Source organism: Carassius gibelio, chromosome B14, assembly GCF_023724105.1.
Source record: "Carassius gibelio isolate Cgi1373 ecotype wild population from Czech Republic chromosome B14, carGib1.2-hapl.c, whole genome shotgun sequence".
Taxonomy (NCBI): domain Eukaryota; kingdom Metazoa; phylum Chordata; class Actinopteri; order Cypriniformes; family Cyprinidae; genus Carassius; species Carassius gibelio.
Window position 1 is genome coordinate 16,384,608 of NC_068409.1, and position 13,344 is coordinate 16,397,951.

The window sequence follows — 13,344 nt, forward strand, 5'->3', positions numbered from 1 at the left end:
TTAATGTCGATTGGTTTTGTTTTTGTAACAAATGTCCACTGAAGTTGAGTTGTGATGATGAATCCAAGCACAGTTTATTTAAACAAGGTGAAATCCAAACATCCAAACAAAGACTTGACTTTACATGAACACAAACACAAACTCACAAACAGCAGGGGTCGGATTCACAAAGCATTGTTCTTCTTATTTTCTAACTTAAGAAAAAATATTTGTATTCCCCAAAAAATCTTCTTAAGAATGTTTTTATCTTTTCTCTTAAGATTGTTCAAAAGACAAAGCCTAAGAAGAATTCAAATTCTTGAAAAGAATCTTCTTAAAAATCATCGTAAATAACTTCTTAAAGGTCTCGATTTTCTTGCGTTTTTTAAGCTTTGATTGTGTTTACAGTATGCAATATAACATGTGTTCATGTTTCATGTGTAAAAAAAAAAAACAGTATTTTTCACACAATTCACCTATCTGTATATCGCTGTTTTCACTGTCATAAAAACGGGCTGATGACTTGTTCTATAAAGTCCCTCCTTCAGAAATACGTAATGAGTTGTGATTGTGCCAGTGGTTCCTGTGTTGTGATTCGAGACCAGCTTAGCTCACGCTGCCCTCCTGGAAACGCGATTCGTCTATTTTTGAGAAGCAAGTGGGCAGAAGCATGTGCTGGAGATGTACTTATAATCACAGGAGCGTTTTAACTGACTAAATTTTTTTGCACAGCCCTACCATCCAGTTAACAAAGCTAAACAGCGTTGCCCTTTGTGTAGTAAATTACAGAAACTGTTAAACGCAATGCAATTTAAATGCAATTTAAATAATAAAATACACTTACCGGTTGTGGTTCATAAACAACGCCTTCTCCAGACAAAGAGGGAACTGCTCCATCTTTCGGGAATAATCTTTTTGGTAATCCGGCATTAAACTGATGGAGATTGAGGAAGCTGTCCTCAGCAAAATGTGCTGCACATAGTTTACATGTGGATTATAATTTTCGGGAACTAAGTTAAACATAAATTGTAACCATTGATCTCTAAGTACAGCGTCCCTGGGAAGCCCAAACAAAGGTGATTGACTCAAATGATTTGCGATCCTACTCCGAACTCCCAAACTGGTTCAAATGATTCATGCTCCATACTCCGAACTCCCAAACTGGTTCAAATGATTCATGCTCCATACTCCGAACTCCCAAACTGACTCAAATGAATCACGCTCTGAACTCCCGACTGACTCAAAAGATTCACAATCCGAAGTTCCCATCCAAATCAAATGACACCGCCAGTGCTACTATTGGCTTAGTTCTCTAATTTCATGACATTTACTGATTTTAAGGTACGGAAAGTATGTTGTTAACAAATAAAATATCAATATTTCCATTCCGAACTGCTTTCCACGTTGAAACATCCACGAACATAACCAGGTGAGCAGATCACTTTCTCCGTATTTGATTGCTCTATTCTTTATCCACTCATCATCATCATCATCATCATCCACCAATCAGAACACACAAGAACACTTTGACCACAGCTGCTGTGCTTCAAAAGCTCTTCAGCAGCTCAACACTGGTTTTCTCGGAGGTGGTCGGATCACATCAGATTGTGGTTAATCTTGCAGATGTATTATTATACCTTTATTTAACCAGGAGGTCCCATTGAGATTCAGGATCTCTTTTGCAAGAGAGACCTGGCCAAGGTAGCAGCCGAATCACAACAAATGCATACATAAAAAACACCAAATTACATTTTCACGATAAATGAAGTACAAAATATTTTAAAAAATATATAAAACACAATGAGACTCTTAAGAAAAACAAGAACATGTCTCCAAAACTACACTCTTTACGTTAGTTTTAAATTCATTTATGGACATAAGGGGTTTCTAACTTTAGCTCTTTTTGTAGATTATTCCACCCCCAAGGTTCTAAAAAAGAAAAGGCAGTTTTTCCCAATTTTGGCGTAACTCGTGGCACATTAAAAAGCAACCGCTTTGAGGAGCGTAGCTGATAGGTACCAGAGCAAACAGAGAGGAGGTTACAGAGGTACAGTGGAAATTTGCCAAGTTTAGCTTTATAAATAAAGATATACAGTGCTTTTGTCTACAAATTTTAAGAGATTTCCAACCAACTAAATCATAAAGAATGCAGTGATGGGTAAGGGACTTTGTATTTGTTATGAATCGTAGTGATGCATGGTAAACTGAATCTACATGACGCAGAATGGAAAATGCAGCATGCATGTACAATATATCTCCATAATCAATTACAGGCAGAAAAGTAGCTTCCACAAGTTTGTTCCTAGCACCAAAAGTAAAGCAAGATTTGTTTCTGAAATATAAGCCGAGCTTGACTTTAAGTTTCTTAACTAAAGCAGTAATATGTTCACTGAAGGATGGCTTATCATCTATCCATATCCCCAAGTACTTGTATGAAGACACTCTCTCAAGTGATTTCCCATTTAATGACAAAATGCCACAATTGTCAAGTAGCTGTGCTTGAGCTTTTGAGAAGACCATAAACTTTGTTTTCTGTGTATTTAAAACCAATTTTAGACTCAATAATGTGTATTGCAATGCCTGAAATGCAGTCTGAAGTTCATGCACTGCTTCTGAAATGGTGGAAGCCTCGGTTTAAACCACTGTATCATCAGCGTATAAACGTAATTTGGCTTGAACATCTCTATCCAAATCATTTATAAAAAATGAAAACAGAATGGGTCCTAAGATTGATCCTTGAGGGACACCTTTAGTTATCTCAAGAAAATCAGATTTATAACCTTCAGCATAAACACACTGAATACAATCTACCAAATAATTCTGAAACCATGCAACCGCCTTCTCACTTAAACCAACTGAACGTAGTTTGGTCAATAACAATCCATGATAAACCGAATCAAATGCCTTAGAAAGATCAATAAATAATGCAGCAGAATGTTGCTTCTTATCTAAGGCCCCAATAATATCATTTGTCACTAATGTAGCAGCAGTGATAGTGCTATGGCCACTTCTGAACCCTGACTGAAAATTATTTAAAATATTTTTGTCAGTCAAATGCTGTTTTAACTGTACATTCACAAATGATTTCAAGATCTTTGAGAAAACAGAAAGTTTTGATATCGGACGGTAATTATTGTATTCTGATGGGTCTCCACCTTTATGTAAAGGGAGAACATAGGCTGCTTTCCAACTTTTAGGAATGGAGTTAGAAAGAAAACTCAAATAAAAATATGCGCTATAGACTCAGCAAAAATATCAGCTGCCACTTTGAACAGAAAGGGATCCAGATTATCTGTACCTGCTGACTTTTTGTGATCAATGTCTCTGAGGGCTTTATGAACTTCTGAAACTGAAATCTGTTTAAAATTAAACAAGTACCGATTTACATTTTCAGATGCTGACATGGCTGGATAGTCCAATCAGCAGAAGAGAAGATTTGGCTTGTGCCCACATTTTATTTGTCAAACAGATTAGCTCTGATAGACTGTCTGAAAACCAATGATTGTCCTTACCACTGATTCTAAACTTTTTGATTGATACATATTTATTTACAATGGAAATACAATTTGAATGAAGCATCCGAAAACGAAGACCATGACTTATATCTACTCTTCCTCTCCCTGCAGTTTGGTAATATAAAGATTCCTCCTTTGAACTCCCACCTCTTCTGTGGGTTTTATTTTTCTGGGTCTGAATTTGGGCTCCTGGGGTCTCAAAAAAGAAACATTTTCAATCTCCAAGGTGAACGTTATGACAACACACTCTTAGAATAAAGTGTTCATTGGGGTTCTATATAGAACCATAGGGTTCTTTACTCAACTCCAAACAACAAGAAAGAACCCTTTTGGCACAAAGGTTCTTTAGGCTATTATTCATTCATATATTACATTATTCTGCAACATTTTGTATTTGTAATTAAATTATTTTTTTGTAGTAACTTAATATCACACTTTGTGTGATATTGATTAACTACATAAAATGATATAAATATACGGTATACATTTTCTAACCCCCATATCTTAAATTTTGTGATCATTCACATGAATCCACGTTTGAATATACCGAATAATGCAGTGAAAGATACATAATTCATAATTCGAACTAGCTACTAAATTAGTTAAAGATACATAATACATAATTCGAACTAGCTACTAAATTAGTTAAAAATGCCTATCCATATACAGCTATGATGATTCAAAGATATGAACTCCCGAACTGTCTCAAATGATTCGCGATCCCGCTCCGAACTCCCGAACTGATTCAAATGATTTGCGATCCCCAAACTGACTCAAATAATTCGCGAACCCGCTTTGAACTCCCGAACTGATTCAAATGATTTGCGATCCCCAAACTGACTCAAATGATTCGCAATCCCGCTCCGAACTCCCGAACTGATTCAAATGATTTGCGATTCCTAAACTGACTCAAACGATTCGCGATCCCCAAACTGACTCAAATGATTCGCGATCCCGCTCCGAACTCCCGAACTGATTCAAATGATTCGCGATCCCCAAACTGACTCAAACGATTCGCGATCCCCAAACTGACTCAAATGATTCGCGATCCCGCTCCGAACTCCCGAACTGATTCAAATGATTTGCGATCCCCAAACTGACTCAAATGGATCCCGCTCCGAACTCCCAAACTGACTCAAATGGATCCCGCTCCGAACTCCCGAACTGATTAAAATGATTCGCGATCCCCAAACAGACTCAAATGATTCGCAATCCCGCTCCGAACTCCCGAACTGATTCAAATGATTTGGGATCCCCAAACTGACTCAAATGATTCGTGAACCCGCTTTGAACTCCTAAACTGACTCAAATGATTCGCGAACCCGCTACGAACTCCCGAACTGATTCAAATTATTCACGATCCCGCTCCCAGCAAACACACGACGTTGTTAGGACGTCGTGGTAAAGTTACATTTTTTGGGAATCTCGGCTAACTTCCCAGAAACGTTGTGTGTACATCCTCAAAAGAGGTCGCTAGTTAGTCCCATTGGGGACGTTGTAGTGACATGGCCAGCTGGTCTTATAACTTTTAATATTATTGCACTATATGTATTATTATTATTAAGATACCATTTGAACAGCCTATTATTTGGGAAATACACTTATAATTCATCAAGCAAGTTAAAATATTGCATGAATTATATATTTAAATATATATATATATATATATATATATATATATGCCATCATTTTAAGAACAAAACAAATAAACTATTTACTTAGCAAATGGTGATAATGTTTGTTAATGAAAGAGAGTAAGGGACAAAGAACATTTAAACCTTAAACTATCAGCGCACGTCACTTTCTGAGTGAAGTGCGCGTGCCCGTCATTTTGTAACAGACCTTTGCTTGGATTTGTTTGGATTATGGATTCTACTTAGTAAAAAAAAAAAAACGCACTTGGGTTCTTCAGCTTGACATTCAGTTTTTTTTCTAGAAAGAGATTTATATATTGTTTGGTTTTGTTTGATTAACAGATTTCAATGTTGGACAATTCGGTTTGAGTAAGAGATCTAAATGTCATTCGGTTTTGTTAAAGAAAATGATTCGTTTTATTCTAGAGAGGTACAAATGTTGTTCAGTTCTTGCTCAATTAAGAGATTTAAATGCCTCAGGTTGTGTTTGATTAACAGATTTCATTGTTGGTCAGTTTCGATTGTTTAATCAAAGAGATCTAAATGTTGGTTGTGTTCTAGAAACAGTTTTATATGTCATTCAACTTAGTTCTAGAATAAGATTTCAATGTTGGTTGGTTTTGTTTGATAAAGACATTTACAAATAAATAAAGCATTATTGAAAATAAGATGGATGTCACAGGCGAAAAGACCTCATTAAGTGAATTAAGTGATTTATATAATGGATGTATCGTATTGTAAGCTAATTAGTATGTTAGTCAAAAAATGACTTTATTTTTTGAGATATTAAGGTAGAATAGTTATTTAGTGTAATATTTTGTAGCTCATCCAGATTTACGATTTAAGATCATCATTTAATTGTGTCTGAACTCATTAGGTAAGATAGAGTGAAACACACACACACACTCACTCTCTCACACACACACACACTCACACTGGACGGCGCGCTGCAGGACTTTCCTCTGCTGGCACACAAGCATCTGGATTTTCTCTGGAGAGACTGAACCCTGGGACAGATCCAGCAAGAGCCGCGGGTCTGAAACGGGTCCAGAACAATCACATGTGACTGATGCTCAGAGAGAGTGTTCAGTGTGTGTGTGTGTGTGTGTGTGTGTGTGTGCACCTCTGTTCTCCTGCATTATGTAATCGACAGGGTTGCTGATGGCGGACAGGGAACACGCCGGCATCAGAAACACCACACTGATCTTCTGCAGACGCACGTCAGAGACGTCCAGAGACTCCAGAGAATCTGGAAGCAGCTTCACATCTGAAAAACACACGTTACTTTATCTTCTAATAAAATCAACCTCTCTGACCTCTCTTTTCTAACCAAGGACTAACCAGCATCCCACCATCACCACAAACATGTACTTCACGTTTTTCATATAAAGAATATTTATCTATCTTTCCTACTGTACACTATAAACACTATAAATTATTTTTATAAGCTAAATTAGCATTGAACTTTTATGTGCTTAAATTTTCATATATATATATATATATATATATATATATATATATATATATATATATATATATATATATTAGAAGTTACATTGATTTCAAGCAACCAAATTGTTCTTTTTATCTTTTTATGGTTTTGATTTTAGTTTCAGATTTAGTTAACTATAATACCCTGATATAGATATACTGATATGATGTAGATGAAATCAAAATATATCAGTAATCACAATAAAAAATTAAAAACATTTTTGTTATAAAGACATAATTGTCTTGTCGTCTTAGAGAACATCCCCGAAGGGAGTCATTTCTCCTGTTTCAGACCCCAAGAGACGTGAATTAGCATTTTTACCACAGAAAAATACCAAGGTCACACACATGTTTGAGTCAAACCTTCACTAGTGTCTCTCTTTCACGGTCCTGGAGGAGCTCATTTGTGCATTTACATTCATGCATTCAGCAGAAACGTTTATGGAAAGCAACTTAAACAGCAGTCCATACATACATTTTAATCAGTTCCTGCCTTCCCTGGGAACCAAAGCCCTGCACCTGCTTCTGCTTACATTACAGCAAAACAGGAACGCACAGCATTTACATTATATTAACATTTATTCATTTAGCAGATATCCCCAGCAACAACAAAAAAAAATTAATCATAAGAGCCATATCATATAATAAGAGATATATCAGTTAGATGAAACTTGTGTGGAAACTCAAATAATCTCAGCGTTTCCTCCTGTTATTAAGAGCATAACGGTGCATTGTTTACCTTCAGAAGACTATAAAAGGAAATATGTATCTATCTTTTATACTGCAAATTATAATGTTGTGTATTTATATTAATATATAATACCTCGCTCTTTCTATATAATGAATTTTCATTAATTTTGAATATTTACCCATCATTCCTACTGCACATTTTGCTGTGATGTCTAAATCTGCTTTTTGTATGTTTATGTTGTATGTTTTGTGTGTATTTTTTGTTATATATTTTTACAAACACACAACAATAGTGTTGTGATGTTTAAATTCACTTTTAGGGGAAAAAAAATGCAGCAATTACCATTTAAAGCTTTTCTTTTTGTATATGTTTATATTATAAATTATTTATTATCTATTTATCAGTATAATACTAATTTAATATTAAAACTAATTATAAATACTTATATATAATAGTATAATATAATACTGAATGTTTCATAAATGCTCTTTTTGTACGGGAAATTATGATTAAGCTCTGAATTATCTTTCATATATAGATATGTAAACACACGCAGCTGTATGTGCGGTATATGTCAGCTCTTACTCTTGCAGCTCAGTTTGGTGAGTGTGTTCTGCAGTTCCTCTGTGTGTGTCTGCGCTCCGTCACCCAAACACACAATCACTGCGCTCCGACCGCGAGCATCTGACTGAGACGTGTGTGTTTCAGTCTGTGTGTGTGCAGACGCAGCCACAGCAGACACGTGTGCGACCGTCTGCGCAGAGAAACAACCGCTCATCAGGACGTCTCCACCGCCGGCCAGCAGGGGCCACAGAGCCCAGGGGCCAACACAGCACGACTTGTCCTACACACACACACAACACACACTGTCACAGAGAGCACAACCCATCACACACACACACACACACACGCACACACACCTGTATGATAAGTCTGCCGTCACTCAGTAATCTGCTGTTGATCAGATCGTTCTTCACACTGCTGGGAAACACAAGCAGATCGCGGCAGTGCAGGTCCTTACAGAAGGTCCGTCCTTCCAGCTGCCCGACAGATTTAACGCAGGAAAAACCTGATGTGTGTAACACCTCGCTGACCTCCTCCAAACTACACACACACAGACACACACACATATGTTGAAATTAAGTGTCAAATGTAAGACAAGAGCAACGCGATGGAGAGGAGAAATCAGTGTGTGTGTGTGTGTGTGTGTGTGTGTGTGCGAGTGGCTGTAAATTTTGAGTTGTTGACAGATCCAATCACTAGCACTGGAGATCTCTCACACACACACACACACACACACACACACACACACCCACACACACCCACACACACAGTGTGAAATAAGGCTGGTCAGCCCAGAATGGAGGTTAAACAGGGAAAAACCAGAATAATGCCACATCTGAACCATAAATCACAAGCACACAAACACATTCTCATCTTTCTGCATCATAAACAATAAATGATTTCAGTGGAAAATCATACAGCAATACAAGGAACAGAGATGAACACAGCAGCGTGTGTTTCTGGGCATCCCACAAATCACTTCCTCTTGTGTCCCAGAACAAACATCTGCACCTTTTTAAATCAGGATACATTTACTGAAGATATTAAGTCTTGTTTTCTACAATAACACAGAATATAATATTTAATATATGTACATTATATTAATTATTATTATGCAAATACAATTTAAAATTATAATACAAAATACGTAATATGTACATGTATCATCATATACAGTACAATAAATATACATATATTATGTATTATTATATATGATATATTTGTGTGGGACAATGATAACATTTTTTAAATTTCAATTAAATTAATGATTTTTCTGCGATTAATCACATTATGCGTAAAAACATTTAATTGTTTATGGTGAAAAATAACACAATAAAAGTAATGCATTAAATAAAGAATTCAAAAGTAATGTATTGCGCACTTTTATTTAAAAGAACTGCTATATGAAAAAAGTGCAATATTATATATATATATAATAAACTTAGAAAACAAGGCTTAAGTAAAATGAATGCATCTTAATTTAAGCATTTTTAGACATATACTAGAAAACAAGACCAAAATACTGAGGAAGAACATAATTTTTTCACCAAATATAGTTATAATGAACTAAAACTAAAACAAGAAAAAAAAAATGTTGCATGTTGCATGAAATAAAATAAACAGGAACTCAGCTATAGTAACATAAATATAAAGCCCATCTCTCATTTTCGTACAGTTTAATTCAGATTAAAACAAATCGAAATGACTAAAACGACAAGTGCAAACAGAACGTGTAGAAAGATGAGCTGTGATAGTAAGTGTTTGTGTAGGAAAATGAGCTGTGATAGTAAGTGTTAGTGTAGGAAGATGAGCTGTGATAGTAAGTGTTTGTGTAGGAAGATGAGCTGTGATAGTAAGTGTTAGTGTAGGATCATGAGCTGTGATAGTAAGTGTTAGTCTAGGAAGATGAGCTGTGAGAGTAAGTGTTTGTGTAGGAAGATGAGCTGTGATAGTAAGTGTTAGTGTAGGATCATGAGCTGTGATAGTAAGTGTTAGTCTAGGAAGATGAGCTGTGATAGTAAGTGTTAGTCTAGGAAGATGAGCTGTGATAGTAAGTGTTTGTGTAGGAAGATGAGCTGTGATAGTAAGTGTTAGTCTAGGAAGATGAGCTGTGATAGTAAGTGTTTGTGTAGGAAGATGAGCTGTGATAGTAAGTGTTAGTGTAGGAAGATGAGCTGTGATAGTAAGTGTTAGTCTAGGAAGATGAGCTGTGATAGTAAGTGTTTGTGTAGGAAGATGAGCTGTGATAGTAAGTGTTTGTGTAGGAAGATGAGGTGTGATAGTAAGTGTTAGTGTAGGAAGATGAGCTGTGATAGTAAGTGTTAGTGTAGGAAGATGAGCTGTGGTAGTAGGTGTTTGTGTAGGAAGATGAGCTGTGATAGTAAGTGTTAGTGCAGGAAGATGAGCTGTGATAGTAAGTGTTAGTCTAGGAAGATGAGCTGTGAGAGTAAGTGTTAGTGTAGGAAGATGAGCTGTGATAGTAAGTGTTAGTGTAGGAAGATGAGCTGTGATAGTAAGTGTTAGTGTAGGAAGATGAGCTGTGATAGTAAGTGTTAGTCTAGGAAGATGAGCTGTGATAGTAAGTGTTAGTGTAGGAAGATGAGCTGTGATAGTAAGTGTTAGTCTGGAAGATGAGCTGTGATAGTAAGTGTTAGTGTAGGAAGATGAGCTGTGATGGTAAGTGTAGGTGTAGGAAGATGAGCTGTGATAGTAAGTGTTAGTGTAGGAAGATGAGCTGTCATAGTAAGTGTAGGTGTAGGAAGATGAGCTGTGATAGTAAGTGTTAGTCTAGGAATATGAGCTGTGATAGTGTAGGAATATGAGCTGTGGTAGTAAGTGTTTGTGTAGGAAGATGAGCTGTGATAGTAAGTGTTAGTTTAGGAAGATGAGCTGTGATAGTAAGTGTTGGTGTAGGAAGATGAGCTGTGATAGTAAGTGTTAGTTTAGGAAGATGAGCTGTGATAGTAAGTGTTGGTGTAGGAAGATGAGCTGTGATAGTAAGTGTTAGTCTAGGAAGATGAGCTGTGATAGTAAGTGTTAGTCTAGGAAGATGAGCTGTGATAGTAAGTGTTTGTGTAGGAAGATGAGCTTTGATAGTAAGTGTAGGTGTAGGAAGATGAGGTGTGATAGTAAGTGTTAGTGTAGGAAGATGAGCTGTGATAGTAAGTGTTAGTCTAGGAAGATGAGCTGTGATAGTAAGTGTTAGTGAAGGAAGATGAGCTGTGATAGTAAGTGTTAGTGTAGGAAGATGAGCTGTGATAGTAAGTGTTAGTCTAGGAAGATGAGCTGTGATAGTAAGTGTTAGTGTAGGAAGATGAGCTGTGATAGTAAGTGTTAGTGTAGGAAGATGAGCTGTGATAGTAAGTGTTTGTGTAGGAAGATGAGCTGTGATAGTAAGTGTAGGTGCAGAAAGATGAGCTGTGATAGTAAGTGTTAGTTTAGGAAGATGAGCTGTGATAGTAAGTGTTGGTGTAGGAAGATGAGCTGTGATAGTAAGTGTTAGTTTAGGAAGATGAGCTGTGATAGTAAGTGTTGGTGTAGGAAGATGAGCTGTGATAGTAAGTGTAGGTGCAGAAAGATGAGCTGTGATAGTAAGTGTTAGTGTAAGAAGATGAGCTGTGATAGTAAGTGTAGGTGCAGAAAGATGAGCTGTGATAGTAAGTGTTAGTTTAGGAAGATGAGCTGTGATAGTAAGTGTAGGTGCAGAAAGATGAGCTGTGATAGTAAGTGTTAGTCTAGGAAGATGAGCTGTGATAGTAAGTGTTAGTGTAGGAAGATGAGCTGTGATAGTAAGTTTAGGTGTAGAAAGATGAGCTGTGATAGTAAGTGTTAGTTAAGGAAGATGAGCTGTGATAGTAAGTGTTAGTCTAGGAAGATGAGCTGTGATAGTAAGTGTTAGTGTAGGAAGATGAGCTGTGATAGTAAGTGTTAGTGTAGGAAGATGAGCTGTGAGAGTAAGTTTAGGTGTAGAAAGATGAGCTGTGATAGTAAGTGTTAGTTAAGGAAGATGAGCTGTGATAGTAAGTGTTAGTGTAGGAAGATGAGCTGTGATAGTAAGTGTTAGTCTAGGAAGATGAGCTGTGATAGTAAGTGTTAGTGTAGGAAGATGAGCTGTGATAGTAAGTTTAGGTGTAGAAAGATGAGCTGTGATAGTAAGTGTTAGTTAAGGAAGATGAGCTGTGATAGTAAGTGTTAGTCTAGGAAGATGAGCTGTGATAGTAAGTGTTAGTGTAGGAAGATGAGCTGTGATAGTAAGTGTTAGTGTAGGAAGATGAGCTGTGAGAGTAAGTTTAGGTGTAGAAAGATGAGCTGTGATAGTAAGTGTTAGTTAAGGAAGATGAGCTGTGATAGTAAGTGTTAGTGTAGGAAGATGAGCTGTGATAGTAAGTGTTAGTTAAGGAAGATGAGCTGTGATAGTAAGTGTTAGTGTAGGAAGATGAGCTGTGATAGTAAGTGTTAGTCTAGGAAGATGAGCTGTGATAGTAAGTGTTAGTGTAGGAAGATGAGCTGTGATAGTAAGTGTTAGTGTAGGAAGATGAGCTGTGATAGTAAGTGTAGGTGTTAGTTGTGACCTGCTGCGGAGCGAGTTGATCCAGCCGTACAGCGGCAGCAGCGTGGCTCTCTCCTCTCTGTGTCTGATCTGCTCTGGAACCATGTTCTCCAGCGTCAGCAGCTCGTGTTTGATTCGACATCGAGCCAGAGACGCCACCAGCTTCGTCCTGAACCTGTCAAACACCGACAGCATGTGTGAGAGTTCACATCAACGCCAGACTCGTCAAACTGTGTTATGCCACACAGACTCATAATCTCATTACACTTCATCTTTCATTCAGTTATCATCTCATACATAAAAATGCTTAATTTGCATTTGCATTCATTTTTGACTCCGTTTTAAATTTTCATAAAGCACTTTTTGTAAAACACAATTCTCTATTAGCACACATACATCTAACATTAATTAATATTATGGCAAGTTCGTTGTTAAGATGAGTTTGTGATATTTTGAACGCAGTACTTTATTTTGCAAGAGATGATTTTTTGTGTAAAGTAAAAAAAAGTGTATAGTTTAAAAAAATGTGTGAAAGCATCTGAAAAAAAAATAATGCTGTAATTATAACAAAGCTGTCGGTTTATAAAACTTTTCTTTTTAAATCAACAAAAACTGGTAGTATTGATTAATCAAATTAAACATGATTAATTTTTTTATATTTTATTCTTCAGTATATTTATAAACTACTGCAAAAAAAAAAGAAAATACAAAAAACAAATCTAAAATATTTTCTTTTGTATTGTCTCGTTTTTCAATAAAATATCTAAATATTTTTAAATGCAGAATAACTTCAAATTTATAGTCTTGTTTTTTGAAAAATTTATTAAAATCAAGTGAACTAAAATCTGCCTTTGGGGTCAGAAAAAACAACAACTTGCTTTTCCTTTAAATTAAGTTTATTTTTCTGACCTCATTGGTGGA

At 36.4% G+C, this 13,344-nt stretch overlaps 1 protein-coding gene across 1 annotated transcript in view; it reads right to left on the reverse strand.

The window, feature by feature from the left end:
• The window catches only part of LOC127970934 (putative methyltransferase NSUN7), a 33,998-nt gene that overhangs the window by 8,368 nt on the left and 12,286 nt on the right, over positions 1-13,344 (reverse strand). Inside the window, exons 5-9 of the mRNA XM_052573648.1 lie at positions 12,446-12,598; positions 8,231-8,414; positions 7,896-8,154; positions 6,252-6,395; positions 6,063-6,164 (exon numbers count right to left, since the gene is read on the reverse strand). Coding sequence (XP_052429608.1) covers positions 6,063-6,164; positions 6,252-6,395; positions 7,896-8,154; positions 8,231-8,414; positions 12,446-12,598 — 842 coding nt within the window. The remainder of the gene's footprint in view (positions 1-6,062; positions 6,165-6,251; positions 6,396-7,895; positions 8,155-8,230; positions 8,415-12,445; positions 12,599-13,344) is intronic.